Below are 19015 nucleotides of genomic sequence, written 5' to 3' on the forward strand. Positions count from 1 at the left end.
TGGGTTAATGCTTTGTTATAATTATTATTGCTGAGGTGAATTGGGAGAGTCAATAATATCACAGTAAAGTCGATTTATTTTATTGACAACGATAGTGTGATTTCAGAAAACTTTTTTTTTGGCCTTCGCTCACATAAATCAATATAAGAGCGGGGGAGAATTATATTTAACAGTTGATTTTACAAGTATCGTCCTTTTTTTTGTTGGCTAGTAAAATTGTTGATAGTTGGTTTATTAATTTGATGCACGATTTGTAGTTGACAATGAAAATTGTTTTCACTACTACAAAATACCCTTCACGGGACACTTTTTTAGGACACGCACATAAATGCAAGTCCTTAAAAATATTTATTGAGTTTTTAGGACACTCATTGAGAGTCCTGAAAAAACACAATTTAGGACTCGCAATGAGTGTCCTAAAAAAATATGTGAGTCCTAAAAAAATCTGGGCTAAAAAATGAGTGTTTTACTTAAGAATTTTAAGGACTTGCTTTTGGAGTCCTTAATACTTTTTAAAGACTCGCTTTGCGAGTCCTAAAAACACTTGGGCTGAAAAATTAGGAATAGTGACTTTTAAAGACTCGCTTTGCGAGTCCTAAAAGAGTATTAAGGACTCTCAAAGCAAGTCCTTAAAATTATTAAGTAAAAGAGCATAAAAACACTCATTGTTTCCAAATTTTTCATATTATTAATTTTTGTATTTATAATAATTTTTATATAAAAAATTAACTATATTATTCTTTAACATATTTATAAAACTTATATTAGTTAAAAAATAGTTTTTTATTAATTAGAAAAATATTGTCAAAAAATTAATAAATAGTATAATTTTTAAAATAAACTAAATTATGAAATATATATTTATAAAAATGATGTATTTATTAAAAAAATTTAAAATTAGATTTTTTTTGTTTCTAAATTTTTCATATTATTAATTTTTGTATTTATAATAATTTTTATATGAAAATTTAAATTTATTATTCTCTAACCTATTTATAAAATTTGTATTAGTTAAAAAATAGTTGTTTTATTAATTGGAAAAATATTGTAAAAGAATTAATGAATAGTAAAAATAATAAAATATGTAAATATATATTTATAAAAATGATTTCAGACCCACCCTCTTGTTACGCGCGAAACTAAATAAAAAACCAGCAAAAAAAATTCATTTCCCTCTCTATCTTCTTCTTATTCTTCCTCTCTGTCTCACACCGAAATTCACACTCTCTCTCCCTTCACTTTCAGACCCATACTCGGAAACCCCCAAACCCCAAACACAGAAACCCCAATGGAGAGACCCATACTAGGAAACCCCCAAACCCCAAACGCAGAAACCCCAACGGAGAGACCCAAACCCAAACCTCAGTTATATAAGGAGTTGTTCTCTCTCCCTACGCCTCTCCTCTCCTCTGCAATATCCCTCTTCCTACGTCGAGCCAGCCTCCTCTGTAATTTCTCTCCCTACACATCTCCTCTCCTCTACAATCCAACTCAAACCAGGCGAACCAGATGCGAACCACGAGCTGATCTCCTAAAGCCGAGCCGAGCCCAGATGCCTCTTCCCTCCCTAAAGTCGAGCCCAGATGCCTCTTCTTCCCTAAAGCTGAGCCAAGATGATCTCCTAGCTTGAACCCAAACCGGCGTTCAACTCAACTCCATTCTTGAACCCAACGTCGAGCCCGTTCACATCTGGTACGTATATATATTGTTTATATATATATATTATGAGTCTCTATATTGGGAATTAGAACATGTTTGAAGTTGATGTAATGGTTTGTGTTGTTTCAATTTTCAGGATTCTTGCTAATAGACAATCTGTTGCGCGGTCTAAAAAGTCGAAGATTCGCTATACCAATGAGCTAGAGAGGAAGGTCCAGACCCTTCAAACTGAAGCCACCACCCATTCTGCGCAGGTTGCATTGCTCCAGGTAAGATTATGAACATGACTTTTTCTTAGTTATGGAGAATTATGAGGTGTAATCAATTATGAATGTTTGGTGCCAAGTCTATTCTTTCTGCATTCGTAATTTTTTTTTTGTAATATATATTCTTTATATAAATTACTGTTTAATTTGTGGATATGTATTCTTTATACTAATTGATGCTTGGGATACTCGTTTACTTGGTAGACACAACATGTGTTTACACTAATTGATCTGTTGGCTGATTTAGAGAGCACCAATGACTGTACCATATGGACATGTTTTATCAATACAAATACCAGTTTTCTTTTTTGATTAAGCCAATTATATGGTTGTACCTAACAGCTTAGGTGTGCACTCCAATTGTTTTTTGTATGATTTGTGCAGTTTTATGGTCACCATACACTAGAGTTTTCGGTTATTTGATATGTATTTTTATTTTAATTAGAACCTTCGTATTAGTGAGCCTTTAAAAGTTATCGGTTCATTGGGTTTTTTGCTAACTAAATTAGAGATTACTGTATTCTTTGTTTAAGATATTGATTATTTTTCTAGGACAGTATTAACCAGTGATCACTGCTTTTTTATACTAACTTTTGTACTGGGGTGTGTCTGCTCACCACCTTAATGACTGTTAGAAGAGAAAACAAAAAACCAAATTTAAAGTGAACCAATACAAAGGTCATAGAACACACATTATTCATACTTGGTATTTTCATGTGATGCAGAGGGATACTACTGGGTTAACTACTGAGAATAAGGAGCTCAAAATGCAGTTACAGGCTATGGAGCAACAAGCACAACTCAGAGAGGGTATGGTTCTATTACACCAAGGGAAGCATTTGGGAGCCTTCTGAAAATGGAAAATGGATATTTTGTTTTTTGTTTGTTCTAGCTATTAACAATTTCAAGTTAACCAAATTCTCTTCTCTGCTTTTTACTCTTTCAAGGAATGAATCCATGTTGCTATTTTCTGAGAGAAATTATGGACTATTCAAGGCTGATGGCACCATTTCATATGACATTGGGTTTCATGGACTTGATTCTTCATCTGCAGATTCATTATGTTTATCCCCGAAGGTAAAATCTTACCTCTCCTTTAAAAAAAGCATTTGAACCATTATAAAATGTTCTAAATTTGTCACTTCAATAATAATGAATGAACTATCATGATGTATAAGTAAAAGCATAATTGGTAGAAACTGGAACGCACATAGAAAGGCGTTTATATCATACAGTTAAAGAAAGAAAGTTCATAACAATAGGCTCTAAATATTGTTCATTTTAGTTCCCCCTGCCTAAATATTCTCATGCACTGATAAATACTTGATTGAACCTTGAAAAGCTAGAAACAAGCTGAGAAAAGCTAACCAACAAGCTGAAAGTTCAATCACATATAATGTATTTTATTGGGAACCAAAAAAAGATTAAAATCCACAAACATCAAAGCCCATTAATAAAAAGAAAATGAGAATCCATTGGATTAGTCATCGTTCTCTTGAGCTTCCTCTCATCTTTATCACCCTTCTTCTTTACCTGCAACATCTTAGTATTGTTATACTTAGAGACAAAATATGATTGCAAAGATAGTGATGCAAAAGGTTTATCAGATTCAGAGAATAATGGTATATTATGTAGTGTGCTCTCTTCCTTTTCTTCTTATAACTGATATGGTAGTTTAGTTAGTTGATGATTTCTTGATCAATTTTGAATGAAACTGCAATGGGCAAGTTTCCTTTAGTAAGTAACAACAACAACCAATTGGAGAAAGCCAAAGTAAAAAAGAGAAAAAGACAGATTGCTTCAGCATCAACAACTGTCATTTTTGGCATAATACTAGGCCTTGTTCAAGCAATTTTTCTTATGTTTGGAGCCAGAACTCTCTTGGGAGTAATGGGAGTGAAACATATAAGTGTTGGCAATTTTTCTTATGATTCATACCAGTAAAGAACCAAACTTTGGACACAATTTAACTATGTTTTTTTGTTCAATAGGACTCTCCTATGCTAGCCCCAGCAGAGAAGTACTTAGTCACAAGAGCATTTGGTGCTCCAGCAGTTCTTCTAACCTTGGCTATGCAGGGTATCTTCAGAGGGTTTAAGGATACAACTACACCTTTATATGTCATATGTATGAACATCTCTTTAATCTCTCTTCACCTTCTGGTTTTAGTCAGTAGTACTAAGATTACAAAAAAGCTAAGATTTTTCATTATGATGGCAGTGTTGGGATATTCATTGAATGTTGCCCTTGACCCTCTCCTGATCTTTGTCTGCCACTTGGGAATCAGAGGTGCAGCCATTGCACATGTTCTTTCTCAGTAAGTAAAACTCATTCACTTGACTTATTCCTAAACATATCATCTCAATTGACATGATGTAATAAACAGCCAGCTTATCAATATCAAATAAACAGACACAAAAAAATCCAGTTGCAATTACATCATCTCACATTAATTATTTAATGAATTGGGCATGATCTAAACCAAAACTAAATAAATTACAATTTACCTACATAGTTAACATTGTGACTAAAGTATAATTTGTCACAAATTATGACTATAAGTATATTTAGTGACAAGTATTTTTTAGTTGTCACTAAAAAGTTGTGACTAAATATCAAGTTTTTTGTAGTGTACTTTGCTTCACCTGACAACTATACATCTTTGGCCCTATAAGCTGCATTGCTTTATTTTCCTGCATTACTAGCAAAAGCTATAGCCTGTTATTTTAATTAGAAATTTATGCAGTTTCTATATTGACAAACTGATTATCCAATGTTATTTCTATTACTGTTGCTAATACGTAATCTGATCTATATTTGTGATGCATAGATGGTTTGTCATAAAATCAGTAGAACTTTTATTAGAGTGCTTGCATGATAGATATACATACGTAACCGAGTTCATTCTTTTCCCTGAAAAATAATAATGATTACAAGTAAAATAATTTTTGTGAGCCATAGACAGAATATAAAGTCTTGGAGACATGTTTTACTGACTTGAGCTTGAATATTAGTTTTTTCTTTCAAGTGTATATTCAGTAGAGGATTTTTGGTAATTTTTGGGCAGGATGTCTACTTTGATGACGAATCTGCTGAAGTTTGATGAATTACCCTTTTATCAAAATAAAAAAGAAAAGCTAGAGCTCATAATGATTATATGTATATGAATTTTTATTATGATAAATATAACTGGTGAGATAGTTTGTCTTATTGGTGTGTTTCTTAGAGATTCTTTCATTGTATTTGCATGAGTTAAATATGGCTCAAGTTGTCTTACACTGCTATAGTTATAGTGAAGGGAATTTCGTACCTCAACATTATTAACATGGTTTTTTTTGTGTTTTACTTCTAACAGGATGAAGGCCTTCACAATTCAAGTAAAATTGCTGCTTTCGATTTTGATGGATGTCTTGCAAACACTTCTATTAGAAGGTTGTATAATATTCATTAAGCACTGATTACTTACATTTCATTGAAGTGCAATATTAGTATAGTGTATTGAACTATAATTCCCAGAAGAAATTAAACAAAATCGAACTAAAATACATTTCATTCCAATACATAGTTTTTAAATCTTATTACATTGATTCTAATGTTCAAGCTCACTTAAGGTTCTTGTGAACTAAGATGCCCGAGAAATTTTCAATGTGTACACTTACAAAAATGCTTCATTTGTTGGAAGCTTTACACAAAAATGCTTGGTCTCTGATGTATCCTTCAATACCTGCTAAGCTACAGAGCCTGTACAATGATGGCTATAAACTGGTTATTTTCTTTCCATATAATCTATCTCAAATGTAATGTATTTGTCTTATGATTTCTCCTACTTTGGCATTGTACACCTGGTCAATGCTTCGTGAACTTCTAATTATTTACATTATTCACCTGATTCCATTTGTAATCATTGTCAGGTTATCTTTACCAATGAATCAAACATTGAGCGCTGGAAAAATAAGAGACAAGTTGCCGTGGACTCAAAAATTGGTCGCCTAAACAAATTAATGAGACAATGAAAGTCCCAATTCAGGTCATGCTTATATATTGTGTCTATTGATAATAATCAATCATAAATGATTCTTATATCTCTCTGTTTTCAGTTATTGCATGGGAAGAAAAGTAAAGCACGGGGTCCCTGAAGATTGAGTCTGTGAATTTGGGAAGAGAGATGAAGCTGTCACAATAGTAATGAGCAAGGGGCAATTGTCAATTTCCCAGCTTCATTCCAAGAAGAAAAAGCCAGTAGAAACTGGTAAAGTTAAGTTCATTCCTCATGAAGAAATCCTTAAGCTATCTTCAGAGACCTTCAACGAGTCAAGAGGTCAGAAACTAAACATTGCATGCTACTTTATCTCAAATGCCTACTAACTCTAGAGAGAATAGGTAGAGAGATGTGGATAGCATCTACATTGCTATAAAGTTTTGACTGTGTTGAAATTGATACTCATCCTTTTCATAATTACTAAAATGATGCTGCTTTATCTTCTTACACTTGAGAGTTTGAAAACTTATTCTTTCCAAGCTTAGTTAGATACAGATACATATACTTCAAAATGACATGTTGCAATAAAATGTCAAGTTCTGAAGTTGTTCTAGATTAACATTTTACAAGTACAATGTGCTACATTTAGTTTTTTGTAGCTTATTCTCTTGGTTTGCTATATCTATTGATAGTTTTTTATTTTACATCAATAATATTTATTATTCCATTTTCCAAAAGTGAAAATCAAGTTGACAAAGAATAAAAAAAATCTACACTTTTGGATCTCTGTCTATTCTCTAATAGTTTATGGATAAGCTCAAAAGCATTTTCTTATCCTTCTTGAGGGGTATAATGTATGTATATCACTTGTTATGAACCTGTGCTTCAAGTGCATTTTATCTTACTATTGGTGATGTGGAAAAATATTTAGAAAGCAATTCATTCGCACTTACTTTTTCTGATGTCCTTAAATACTTCCAGAAATAACTCGAACAAAATGACAGCATGTATCTAGCAAAGTTGGAATTTCAAATAAAAAGAAAGAGAAGAAACTAGTTAAAGAACCATGCACATTGTTGCCATCATCACTTGATGTTAGTGCAGGTAAAGTAATTAATTGGTATGAAATGTTCCTGCTTGATTATTTGATGTTGTGGTTTTTGTATAAACCTATTGGTTCTTAAGATGTTCTACTAATTAAATTAGTATTGTAGTTGCCTTTAGTAATTGTGCAGCCTGTGTTTATGTAGGTTGTAAAAATAAGGATGTTTAAGGAGACCTGCCAAATTTCCCACTTAGTTTTACCTTGTATATCACATATTTTCTGAGGCTGTCTTTATTGTTCTCTGTTTGTAGTTTTATGTCTTATATGTACTATCTTAGTCTGAGGCTGTCTAGACTGTAATACAGCACAGGTGATTTCTTATCATATTTTTTTAATACAATCTTGTTTGGTTGGGATTGAAATGATAGTGTTTATGTGAGAATAGAAATAGAATGGGAAAGAAATATCAATTCTTTTGTTTGGCTGAAATTTTGTTTGGAATTGCATAGACTAACATTACTTTGACCAAAATATCCATATGCAACTATAACTATCATGTAATATGATTTTGTAAGCTGAGTAGACTAAATATTAAATATTAAAATTATATTTTTGAGTAATTAATAAAAAAATTATTTTGTTGTATTTTCTTTTGAAAATTTTAGAAATCTAACATATATAATACATTACATTTTGGAAAAGGGATATATTTTTTTTAAATCAAAATGAAAATTGTAGCTGCATTTTTTTTAAAAAAAAGTTTACTTTTAAAGACATGCAAAGCGAGTCCTAAAATCTTAATTTAAAGATACTCAACATGATCTTTTAGGACTCGCATTGCGAGTCCTAAAAAATTACTTAAAGGCACTCAATTCGATTTTTTAGGACTTGCGTTGCGAGTCCTAAAAACATTTTTTTAGGACTCGCGTTGAGAGTCTAAAAAATTACTTAAAGCACTCAACTAGATTTTTTAGGACTCGCAAAGCGAGTCCTAAAAACTAAATTAAAGGCACTCAACCAGATTTTTTAGGACTCGTGTTGCGAGTCCTAAAAACATTTTTTTAGGACTCCCTTTGTGAGTCCTAAAAAACCTTAGCTTTTAAGGCTCTCAAATAGAGGACTCGCGGCGCGAGTCCTAAAAAACCTTTTTTGTAGTAGTGTTTTTAGTGGTAATTTGTTTTCTAGATTAGTTAATCATGTCAAAAGATAGAAATGAACTTATTAAATAGTGTAAATGCTTGTCAAACCTCTTACTCTGATTATGGATTATATGCTTACTTTTTTGTTCGTTTCATTTTCATCATATATGATTATTAATCTGTTACATTGCTCTTCCTCAGACATAGGTGAATAACTTTGAAAATTGCTACCCTTGGGCATGAAGAGATATATATGCATTGATAGTAATAAGGAATATATGACTTCAGAGTTGCAACTATTTTAATGCTTTATCTATGTTTGTTTCAATGTAGAAGCTTCTAATAGTATTTGTGTCATTTATTCTTTTACTTAATCATTCTTATTCCACACCAAAAGCTTATCCTCAAATAGTAAGGGCTTTCAACACTAGTTCTTACAAAAATGTCACTAGTGGGGTACTCAAAGTTATTTGTGCTATCCATATATTGAGTTACTTTGTGTTGTATATGGATATGTTTATAATGTCTTTGATTTAAATTATATAAATATTTTTTTTCATAGAACGACTTTTACTGAAACTATTTGAGTTGTAGAGTTTAAATTTCACAACTTTGTTACACTTTTACTTGCATAGTTATACTTGAATCTGCTGCTCCTTATGCCCATTTCATTGAAATTTTATTATCAAACAACCAACTAGAAAGAAATTGTTGATTTTATAAGAGCACCATCAATTAGTTCTCTTTTGCATAGACTGTGCCAATGCAAGTGATTGTCAGATGATATTATTTATACATTATCGTTATTGGACATCATTGCTCTAACTATCACTCTATGAGGTTCGCTTATAATTAGTTTTTAGCTCATACTCCCATTCTGTTTATATAAGTTTTGCTTCTAACATACCAACTCACTTCTTGCTTTGTCAATAATTTAATGATCTATTTTGCAATTTGCAAGTAATGAGATTGTATTTCTTCAAAGAAAAATCAAGCATTATTTATTGAAGTCTTTAGAATCAAATAATTTATTTCTCCAATTTTTGTACACTTCTTGTTACATTTTCAATGATGTTAGAATTAGAACTTAGTAGAATTTATATTGTATTATAATTTGTAAGCCTAGACTATTTAATGTAATTCTATTCAAGATATTAATAAAAAATATTTATATTATCTTATTTGGCTTATGGTTAATTTTGTTATTCATAATTAAGAAAAAAAATGATATATAAGCTAATAGGCATGTCATTAGCATAAATTGTGTGATATTGTAAAAAAGAAAATTATTATCATATAATCATAAATTTAAATTGTGATATGCAAACTACTGTATATAATACCAAAATTGTGTTATTGTTAAATTTATTATAATACTTTTTTATAAGTGGAAAAAAGTGTTAAATAAATTATTATAAATAAAAACAGGAAACACTTATCCATTTATTAAAATTACACAAAAAAGTGTTATTGTATGTTGTACAATAATACTTCTTTATAACTCTGGAAAAGTGTTATGCAAAGTGCTCCAACCTACGATAACATCGCTTTCCTTAACACATCTAAAAGTGTTATGTTACATATTAAATAATATTTTTTCGGTCTTATTGAAAGAAAATTTTCTTGTAGTGTTTCTTAGTCCTCCTCCAAGCAGAAGGTGGTGTCTCGAAACAGTACAGAGTCAGAGTTCAGCGATCTTGCTAATGTTGTAGTCGAGCTCACTTGGTACAAAATTCTGTTTGTTGATCTCAATATTGCCTTGTCTTCTACACTATGATCTGGTGTGATAATGTCTCTGCTGCCCAACTCGCCTCAAATCCAATCTTTCATGCTCCCACAAAGCACATCGAGAATGATTTCCATTTTATAAGGGACATGGTCACAAGAAGGAGCTTTCAATCAGGTATGTTCAATCTGAATATCAAGTGGCAGACATTCTCACCAAACACCTCCTTGTAGTTCAGTTCAAAAGCCTTTGTCACAAATTGACTGTCCTGTCCAGGCCACCCAATTTGAGGGGGCTGTTAAAGAACCTATTAGTAGTTAGTTATTTAGTTAGCACAGTATTAACTACTTTTACTCTCTGTTAGTCTGTTACTTTTTTGGTCAGTTGACTAAGTCTTTTCTTGTTATGTTACTATCTACCTAACTCAGCTCTTATAAATAAAGGCTTGCTCATCTGATCAATTCATCATCTTGAGCTTTTCACTTTCTCTTGTTCTCTTTCTCTTACTTTCTTACAGTTTGAACTTTATTTTCAGTACTATAAATTATTTGAAATTTCTTGAAAATTGGTGGGAAGTTCTAAATGACTACAATATACACTGTGATAATGAAAAATTAGAATTTATAACAATCCACATGTTGAAACCAATTTTTGTCAACACCATATTATTTCTCTTGTTTTATATTAAATTTAATAGTGATAAAAACAAAAAATATATTATTAATATATACTTACTATATTTGAAATTTAAAATATTACATAATCACAAAATGTAATATGTAGTTTTATTAAATAACAACAATTACATAATCATAAATAATTGACAATTTAAAAGACAATTCTGTTTTATTTTTTGTAATTCCATACATATCTCCAAAAGGAGTACTAAACTATGTATAATTCTTATTATTATTAAGTTCATAAACAAAAGAATTAATATGATCATTGTATAAAGTGAAATTTAATTTGCTATTTGTACGAAAGTAAAAAGAGAAAATAAGACAGAAAAGACATTTAAGTTTATAAAAGATTTACCCATTTGTATTGTATGTACATTGGGAATGAATATAAAAGGAGAGCATCGGTTTATAATTTTAATTATATATATACATGTATAATAGTTATTTTATTAGTTTTTAAAAAAATTCAAATAATTTATGGTGTCAAAAATAGAATTTAAGCATTTTGCTATACTCGTGCTTGTTTTTTTTTATACACGTGTGCTTACAAAATATTTGAACAATTATTTCGACTCCATATATTATTTAGAATTTTCTGAAAATAATAAAATGCCTATAATAACTAAAATGTATACAGCAAATAAAAAATTAGATTACAACTATCAAATAACAAAAACACGAATAGTACACCATTATTGCTAAAGAGAAATATAAAGAGGAAAAATTAAAACCAGCCCTTAGATTTCATCAACGGTGCAGATTGCAGCGAGGGTATTAAAACCATAAAAAAAAAAATTCACTGTTTATATACTTTAATATTTACTATGCACACTATAGGTTGTGAATGTGTGCTTATGGCACACTCCAGTACCCTTTTTATTCTCAAATAAGTATGGTTCACTTTATTTTTTAATCAACTAATGTATAGCAATTTTCTTATGATTTTTTTTATTAATTACGGTAGAATACTCTTAATCTAACTGTACTGTAAATTTTTCCACAATTAAAATAATCCAATTAAATTTGTTGTCTAATATATCAAACGTTTATTGATACATATGAGAAGAAAAAAAAATATGAATGATTTAAGGGTAACTCACTAATATGTAAAAAAAAATCATGTAATTGTGTATAATGCTGTTAAGTACAATTTATTTTCACTTATTACTATTGTTAAAATGAGTATTATGGTCAACCTCCTATTTTTGTTTTTAAGTTAACATCTGACTTAAAAAATATATGTCAGAGTATTTTTTTTCCAATTTTTTCATGGTAGTGTTCGTTGCAGTTACAATATCCTTTATACAAATATTTTAAAAATTCTGAATATTTTAGAGTGTCGAAAACAAAATTCTTAACATTTCAGTTTCCCACTTGTGTTTGAAAAAAATGCAAGCCTATAATAGCAAAAGCACATACCCTCTATGATAAAAAAAATTATACAAAATTATTAGTTTTATATTTATGCAAAATCTATTTATCATTTACAAAAATTGGATTTGTTTTCTATTAGTTGTTACGTACTTTTATGACAAAATGTGAGATTTTTACCAAACAAAATATTATTTATATAAAGAAAGCACTAAAATATATTTAATTCCAAAACTAATACTTAATGCATTTTTTTAATAAAGCAATAAATAAAATATTTATATAATTTTTATGCAATAATTTATCATAAGAAAAATAAATTACACACAGTAGATATTTTTCACTAAAAATTATAAAGAAAAAAAAAAGCAAACAGAAATAAAAATGACAGACAAAAAATATACGTAAAAGAGGGGTAAATAAAAAAAGTGCTAGACCTACTAAAACTTTTTTATGTTGGAATTAAAAGACAAAAAAAGGAATATACACCAATATAATACTATTCATATCTAATGTCTAATTACATGTTAAAAATGATTAAATCTTGATATTCGAAAGACTTGCAGAGTTATTAAAAGACAATATATATACTGTTCATTACAGCCCATTCACATTTATTATATATGTAATAGATATAGAAAGACACGTTTGCATATTGTGGCGCTGGATTTTAATTACTAATTGTAGGAAATGAAGGATGCCTTAAGTAATTTCATGTGTGACCACTTCGATATGAGCTGTCTAGATTCAATTGATCTTGATCTTGATCATCATCATCAACATCAGCTCAATTATTTTCAATCTTCTTCTCCTTATGAGAGCAACATTTACACTCTTAACTCCGCACTTCATAATAGTAGTAGTGACCACCATCAACAAAATACAACCACGAAACCTCCTTTGCCGGCCGATATGAAAAGGGTTACGATTAAGAGCCGCAATTTGAATTCTTGCACTTCGGCTACCCCAAATGCGGAGATGGTGTCTACTACTACTTCTCCTGCAGCCTTAATTTCGTTCAACAACTCGAACTCAACCGCGAATAATGCGCTGGTGCTTTCTTCTGAGAAGAACTATATTGGTAATTACGATCATCTTGATAATATATACTTGTGATTAATTTTATGTTTCCAAACAAACAAACTCAAAATTGTACTAAGCAAGGGGTTCAAACAGTTGGTTCGATTGGTACCAATACTAGGTCTCCATCATATGCTCGGGATCATGTTATAGCTGAAAGAAAGCGACGAGTGAAGCTCAATCAGATGTTTATAGCTCTTTCCGCTGTGGTTCCAGGTCTAAAGAAGGTACTTACTGCTAGTTTTATGCCAATTAATTCAGCATGATATGACTATATAATCCTATAAGTTTCTTTTTATGGGATCTCAATACTACATTGTATATATGTAAAACCATTAATATTTCTCAAATTTGTAAATGATGGTAAACTCTTAACAGATGGACAGGACTTCTGTTCTGGGAGATGCCATCAATTATGTTAAACATCTGGAAGAACGAGTAAAGACACTGGAGGAACAACAAGAAATAAAAACCGAAAACCATAAACCAGTCATTTTGATGAAGAAATCTCTGCTATGTACTGTCGAAGATTATTTGTCTGATAATGACATGGTTATGCAGCCACTGCCTGAAATTGAGGCCAGAGTTTCCAACAAGGATGTTTTGATAAGAATCTACTGCGAGAAGCAATATGGTGGGTGCAATTTGGCCAACTTACTCACCAAAATAGAGAACCTTCACCTCACAATTGTCAGTACTAGTGCGTTGCCCCTAGGGAGTTCTACAATTGATATAACTATCGTTGCTCAGGTAAATGTTTAAAACCTTTTCTGATTTGGTTATGATTCTTGTACTTGTTTGTGTAAAAATTAATAAAAGTCCTTGATCTGCTTCTCAAAAATTTAATTTTAGTAACTAATTTTTTAATTTTGTAGTCATTAAATCCTTACTTTACACTAACAATTTTTTTAAAAAAAAATTAGAAAAATTACACAAGTGCTTCGCATCTGTTAATTATAGCATCAGAATTTATGTTGGGAGATAAAAAATTGTTCTATAAAAATGTGACTTAATTTTGTTAGTCAATCTAAAACTTGATAGGAAATATTGGAAGATCATCAGGCTTAGTTAACTACTCAAATGGAAATTTTAAGGAAAAAAAAAAGAGTAATAAGTAATATAATATGCTTACTCATGATCAGATAAGATACTTACGTTAATTAATAAACAACAAAATATTTAGAAGTATCCATATTGATATTATTATACCTGATTCTGTATTAAAAAAATTATTAGGGTTGTATATCGTGTCTTAATTAGAAATTATTATATATATATATACTAAAACAAATGCATATATATGTATCATATCTTAGTTAATTAGAACTATATAGTGCTTTCTTGAACGTAGATATCATTTAAATTAATAATGTATGTATTACTATATATAGTGCGTGATCAACATGCGATATACGTACGCATATAATTTGACAGAAGATTAAAGTATATGTGTACATCAACCAATCAGCGGCGTATAAGTATGGTCGGTGAATATATATATCTATATATAAATATATATAATGTATGGTATTCTCTTACAAAGAAATTAATTAGTTTTATTTGTTGGTCTAGCTACTTTTTATTCTAAGTCATGTCCAAGTAATCCATAAGATTCTTCATGTATTTGCAGATGGACGTTGAGTTTTGCATGACTCACAACGAGCTCAAAGAGAAGTTAAGACAGGCTTTGCTCATGTAGTACGTACGTAGAGACCTACGCAGTATATAATATTTTTGAATTGTAAAACTAAGAAGTTCATATGATGACTCTAATTATTTGCTTCAGACTCTATATAACCTTCCTATATACGAGCTATGACTTCCTTGAATAATTATATACATGCATGTTTATAAAATATATGTAAGCATAATTCATGTTGATCAATATTTTTGCGGGGTTCCTCCCTTTTCTTTTCATTTCCTCTTGTTAGGGATATAGAATTAGTTAGTTAGTTAAGTCTAATTTTGTTTTCCTTTTCTAACTACTTGTAACTAATTTCAGTTTCAACTGGTTTACTGTTGTTTACGTTTGGCATCTTGTATATAAGGCATTCAAGGCCTTTAATTCAATATATTCAGAATTATACACAAACCTCTTTTTCCTTTTTCTTGATTGTATAACATGGTATCAGAGTTTTTAGCTTAAACAAGCTTCTTCGATCCTTCTTCTTCTTCAACAATGGCACAAACGTCTGACTCCACCATCGGTGCTCCTTCCTCTAACGATGCCTCTGTTACTACTAGTCTTCCACGCACAAATCCTCTTCATTTTGCTCACTCTCTTTCCATCAGACTTGATGAACACAATTTCTTACCTTGGAAACATCAAGTCTTTCATGCCATTCGGGGTAATGGTCTGCAGAAATTCCTTGATGATTCGAATGCTCCTTCAAAATTTCTTACCGATGATGATCGTCTCTCCAATCGGCTCAACCCAGATTTTCAAAATTGGGAGAAGCAAGACAGTCTTCTTATTTCTTGGCTTCTATCCTCCATGTCCGAAAAGCTTACAAACCGAATGATCGGCCGAGACACAACATCCCAAATCTGGAGAGCCCTCACCGATTACTACACTGCCCAGAATAGGGCAAAGATAAGTCAATTTAAAAATCTTCTTCGTAATACTCGAATGCTTGGTTCTTTAAATGAGTACCTGTTGAAAATCAAGAATATTGTTGATACACTTGCATCTATAGGTCACAATATTTTTGAACAGGATCATGTTGAAGCCATCTTTAATGGTTTAACAAAAGACTATGAAGTCTTTATTACCTCTGTCAATACAAGATCTGAACCTTACACAGTAGCTAAAGTAGAGGCATTACTCATGGCACAAGAGGCCCGTATTGATAAAAGCTTTAAAGAACTTGATGTTGCTACTGCTGAAGTGAATTTGGCCTCCCACTCCCGACCCTACAATTCCAGAGGTGCGTTCAACAATGGTGGCGCTCGATATGGCTCTTCTCGGGGCTATTCGGCCAGCTCTGGGTCTTCTTCTATTCAGTACGGTGCCCCAAATTACTACCAGAATGTTGCTCCAAGATCCTCGTTTTCTACTGCTCACTGTGGTCTGGCTCATCCTCATGGCCATACAAGATCGTCTATGCCTACAGGCCGGTCCTTCTTTACTCCTTGGGGTAACAAAACTCAATGCCAACTATGCCATAAACAAGGTCACTCTGTCAAGACTTGTTTTTATCGGTTTGACAAGTCTTTCCACGGCCTAGATTCCTTTCAGCCTTCGCAACCTGCACCAAGTTCCAGCGGTGATATGCATGCTATGATTGCGACTCCTGAATCGGTTTGTGACAGCAACTGGTATCCAGATTCCGGGGCTACACACCACCTTACTCCAGATTATGGCAATCTTGTGCAGACCTCTGAGTACTTTGGTGATGAACAAATCCACATGGGTAATGGTACAGGTTTGGAAATTAAACATATTGGACAGACCTCATTTCATACACCTTTTTCCTCTACACCCCTTGTTTTATGCAATTTATTACATGTCCCTCATATAACTAAAAACCTTCTTAGTGTATCTCAATTTGCTGAAGATAATAATGTTTATTTTGAGTTTCACTCTCATGTTTGTTATGTGAAGGAACTGGGTACCGGGAGGACTTTACTGGTTGGGAAGCGCCACAAGGGACTCTATAAATTTGATTCCAATCATCTTGACCTACTGTCCAAGTCTTCTACACAGCCCCATTCCGTTCCTAATACTTGGTCTGCATGTTCTAAGACTCCTACTGCAACATCTCTAAACTCTCAATTGTCTTCTAATAGTCTTAGTTTGTGGCATAATCATTTGGATCATCCCTCAATGGGAATTGTCAAAAATGTACTCAATAATTGTAGTATCCCTTATAATAATAAAACAGCTTCTCATTTGTGTACCTCTTGCTGTCTTGGTAAACATCATAAACTTCCTTTTTCATTCTCTACTACTGTTTATGATGCTCCTTTACAACTCATTCTTTCGGATCTTTGGGGTCCAGCCCCTAATGTTTCCTCTAATGGATATCGATATTACATTAGTTTTATTGATGCATATTCTAGACATACTTGGCTGTATCTTCTTAGAACAAAAGATGAAGCACTACCCACCTTTATTAAGTTCAAGGCACAAGCTGAGTTGCAACTTGGCTGCCAAATTAAATCCATTAAGTCGGATTGGGGTGGGGAATACTGGTCTTTCACTGCATTTTTAGAGTCTCATGGCATCATTCATAAAATATCTTGTCCACATACCCATGAACAAAATGGTGTTGCTGAGCGCAAGCACCGTCATATAGTCGAAATACGTCTCACTCTACTTTCTCATGCTTCCCTTCATTTAAAATTCTGGGATGAAGCTTTTAGGACTGCAGTTTTCTTGATAAATCGAATGCCTACAACTGTTTTGGGCAATAAGTCTCCTCTTGAAGTTCTATTTCAGATTCGGCCTGATTACTTATCTCTTAAAGTGTTTGGCTGCTTGTGCTTCCCAAACCTTAGACCCTATAACAGAAATAAACTACAATACCGGTCTGTCCCATGTACATTTCTTGGTTATAGCCTCTCTCATAAAGGCTATAAATGCCTTTCCTCAGATGGTAGACTATATCTTTCTCGTGATGTTGTTTTTCAAGAAGATTGCTTTCCCTCCCGATCACAGCAACTTCCTGCTGCATCTCCTCACCATTCGGTCTCAACTCTGCCTTCTGCTCATCCTCCCCTCTTTCCCGTTCCTTCACCACAACTAGGCCCTCCCACTGTTTCTCCTTCCTGTCCGTCCCCTGTCCAGCCTCTTCCCCGAGCTTCACCGCACCTTGACAGCCCCACTTCAGCTCCAATACCACCCAGCTCACCCCATAATCCCACCACTTCTGTCCAATTGTTTAATACTTCTGATAATGTATCACATGTAATTTCTTCTGCTGTACCTACTAATATTTTTGCAGGCACTAATGATCATTCTATGGTGACCCGCTCTAAGGCTGGTATTCGCAAGCCTAGAGTCTTCATTGCTACTAAGGAGCCACGGTCAGTCAAAGATGCTTTATGTACCCCACATTGGAAAGAAGCAATGGCACTTGAATTTGAAGCTTTGCACAGGAACCACACTTGGTCTCTTGTTGATCTTCCACATGACCGAACCCCTATAGGCTGCAAATGGGTTTTTAAAGTTAAGGAAAAACCTGATGGGACTGTTGAAAAGTATAAGGCTCGGTTGGTCGCAAAGGGATTTCACCAACAACATGGATTTGATTATACCGAGACATTTAGTCCAGTTGTGAAGCCAGTTACAATTCGGGTAGTTTTGACTATTGCCTTGGCAAAAGGATGGAAGATTCGGCAATTGGATGTTGATAACGCTTTTTTAAATGGAGAGTTGAAGGAGGAGGTCTACATGGTTCAGCCGCAAGGATTTGAAGATCCTCATATGCCCCACCAAGTTTGTAAACTTCATAAGGCTCTCTATGGTCTTAAACAAGCACCACGGGCTTGGTTTGACAAACTTTCTACTGCTTTGTCCGCCAAAGGTTTTACTTCCTCTAAAGCTGATTCCTCTCTATTTGTTTGTGCTATAACTAGTCATTGTACATATGTTCTAGTTTATGTTGATGACATACTTGTCATGGGGAGTTCATCATCCTTCATATCTCAACTAGTTTTGGATCTTCATAAGGATTTTTCTTTGAAGGATTTGGGTGATATCAACTATTTTTTGGGCATTCAAGTAACACACACATCCGCTGGTTTTCATTTGTGTCAACGCAAATATGTTCAAGATCTTCTTTGCAGGACCAAGATGCAAGAAGCAAAATCACAAGGCACCCCAATGAATGCGGGACTCAAGCTATCTACCTATGGCAGCGACTCTGTAAGTGACCCCTCCTTATATCGCTCTATTGTTGGTGCTTTACAATATGCTACTGTCACACGCCCAGAAATTGCATATAGTGTGAACAAGGTCTCCCAATTCATGCACAACCCTCTTGAGTCTCACTGGATTTCTGTCAAAAGGATTCTGCGATATCTAGTTGGTACACTTGATTATGGTATTCATCTTCAACGCCCAACA

At 32.6% G+C, this 19015-nt stretch overlaps 2 protein-coding genes and 1 long non-coding RNA gene across 5 annotated transcripts; 2 read left to right on the forward strand and 1 right to left on the reverse strand.

Moving 5' to 3' along the window:
* Positions 1-1232: 1232 nt before the first annotated feature.
* Positions 1233-1598, reverse strand: LOC133806995 (uncharacterized). The gene is made up of 2 exons (XR_009879102.1): positions 1468-1598; positions 1233-1397 (listed from the first exon to the last, which is right to left on the reverse strand). It is a non-coding gene; the product is annotated as an uncharacterized LOC133806995 (long non-coding RNA).
* On the forward strand, positions 1554-10275 carry LOC133806982 (protein DETOXIFICATION 43-like). Of its 3 annotated transcripts, XR_009879101.1 has the most exons (11): positions 1554-1692; positions 1796-1928; positions 2651-2735; positions 2873-3002; positions 3917-4052; positions 4146-4242; positions 5281-5357; positions 5837-5952; positions 6023-6243; positions 6886-7008; positions 9718-10273. XR_009879101.1 is itself a non-coding variant. In XM_062245081.1 (9 exons), exons 4-8 carry the CDS (start codon positions 2883-2885, stop codon positions 5851-5853), a joined length of 447 nt encoding a protein of 148 aa, XP_062101065.1. In that variant the 5' UTR covers positions 1554-1692; positions 1796-1928; positions 2651-2735; positions 2873-2882; the 3' UTR covers positions 5854-6243; positions 9718-10275. The 3 variants fall into 3 exon arrangements, 1 of the variants encoding a protein (XP_062101065.1); XM_062245081.1 differs by lacking the exon at positions 6886-7008 and having other exon boundaries at positions 5837-6243; positions 9718-10275; XR_009879099.1 differs by lacking the exons at positions 3917-4052; positions 4146-4242 and having other exon boundaries at positions 5837-6243; positions 9718-10272.
* Positions 10276-12555: 2280 nt separating this feature from the next.
* On the forward strand, positions 12556-14832 carry LOC133777566 (transcription factor bHLH19-like). The gene is made up of 4 exons (XM_062217246.1): positions 12556-12946; positions 13042-13172; positions 13324-13695; positions 14576-14832. Exons 1-4 carry the CDS (start codon positions 12556-12558, stop codon positions 14642-14644), a joined length of 963 nt encoding a protein of 320 aa, XP_062073230.1. The 3' UTR covers positions 14645-14832.
* The last annotated feature ends 4183 nt before the right edge of the window (positions 14833-19015 follow it).

This window comes from Humulus lupulus, chromosome 1 (assembly GCF_963169125.1).
Source record: "Humulus lupulus chromosome 1, drHumLupu1.1, whole genome shotgun sequence".
In the NCBI taxonomy this organism is placed as follows: domain Eukaryota; kingdom Viridiplantae; phylum Streptophyta; class Magnoliopsida; order Rosales; family Cannabaceae; genus Humulus; species Humulus lupulus.

Coding starts and splice junctions, on each gene's coding strand:
- LOC133806982 (XM_062245081.1), top strand. CDS start 2,883: ATGTTGCTATTTTCTGAGAGAAATTATGGACTATTCAAGGCTGATGGC. Junction 3,003..3,916: donor CATTATGTTTATCCCCGAAG/GTAAAATCTTAC, acceptor TTTGTTCAATAG/GACTCTCCTATGCTAGCCCC. Junction 4,053..4,145: donor TACACCTTTATATGTCATAT/GTATGAACATCT, acceptor TTATGATGGCAG/TGTTGGGATATTCATTGAAT.
- LOC133777566 (XM_062217246.1), top strand. CDS start 12,556: ATGAAGGATGCCTTAAGTAATTTCATGTGTGACCACTTCGATATGAGC. Junction 12,947..13,041: donor TTCTGAGAAGAACTATATTG/GTAATTACGATC, acceptor GGGTTCAAACAG/TTGGTTCGATTGGTACCAAT. Junction 13,696..14,575: donor ATATAACTATCGTTGCTCAG/GTAAATGTTTAA, acceptor ATGTATTTGCAG/ATGGACGTTGAGTTTTGCAT.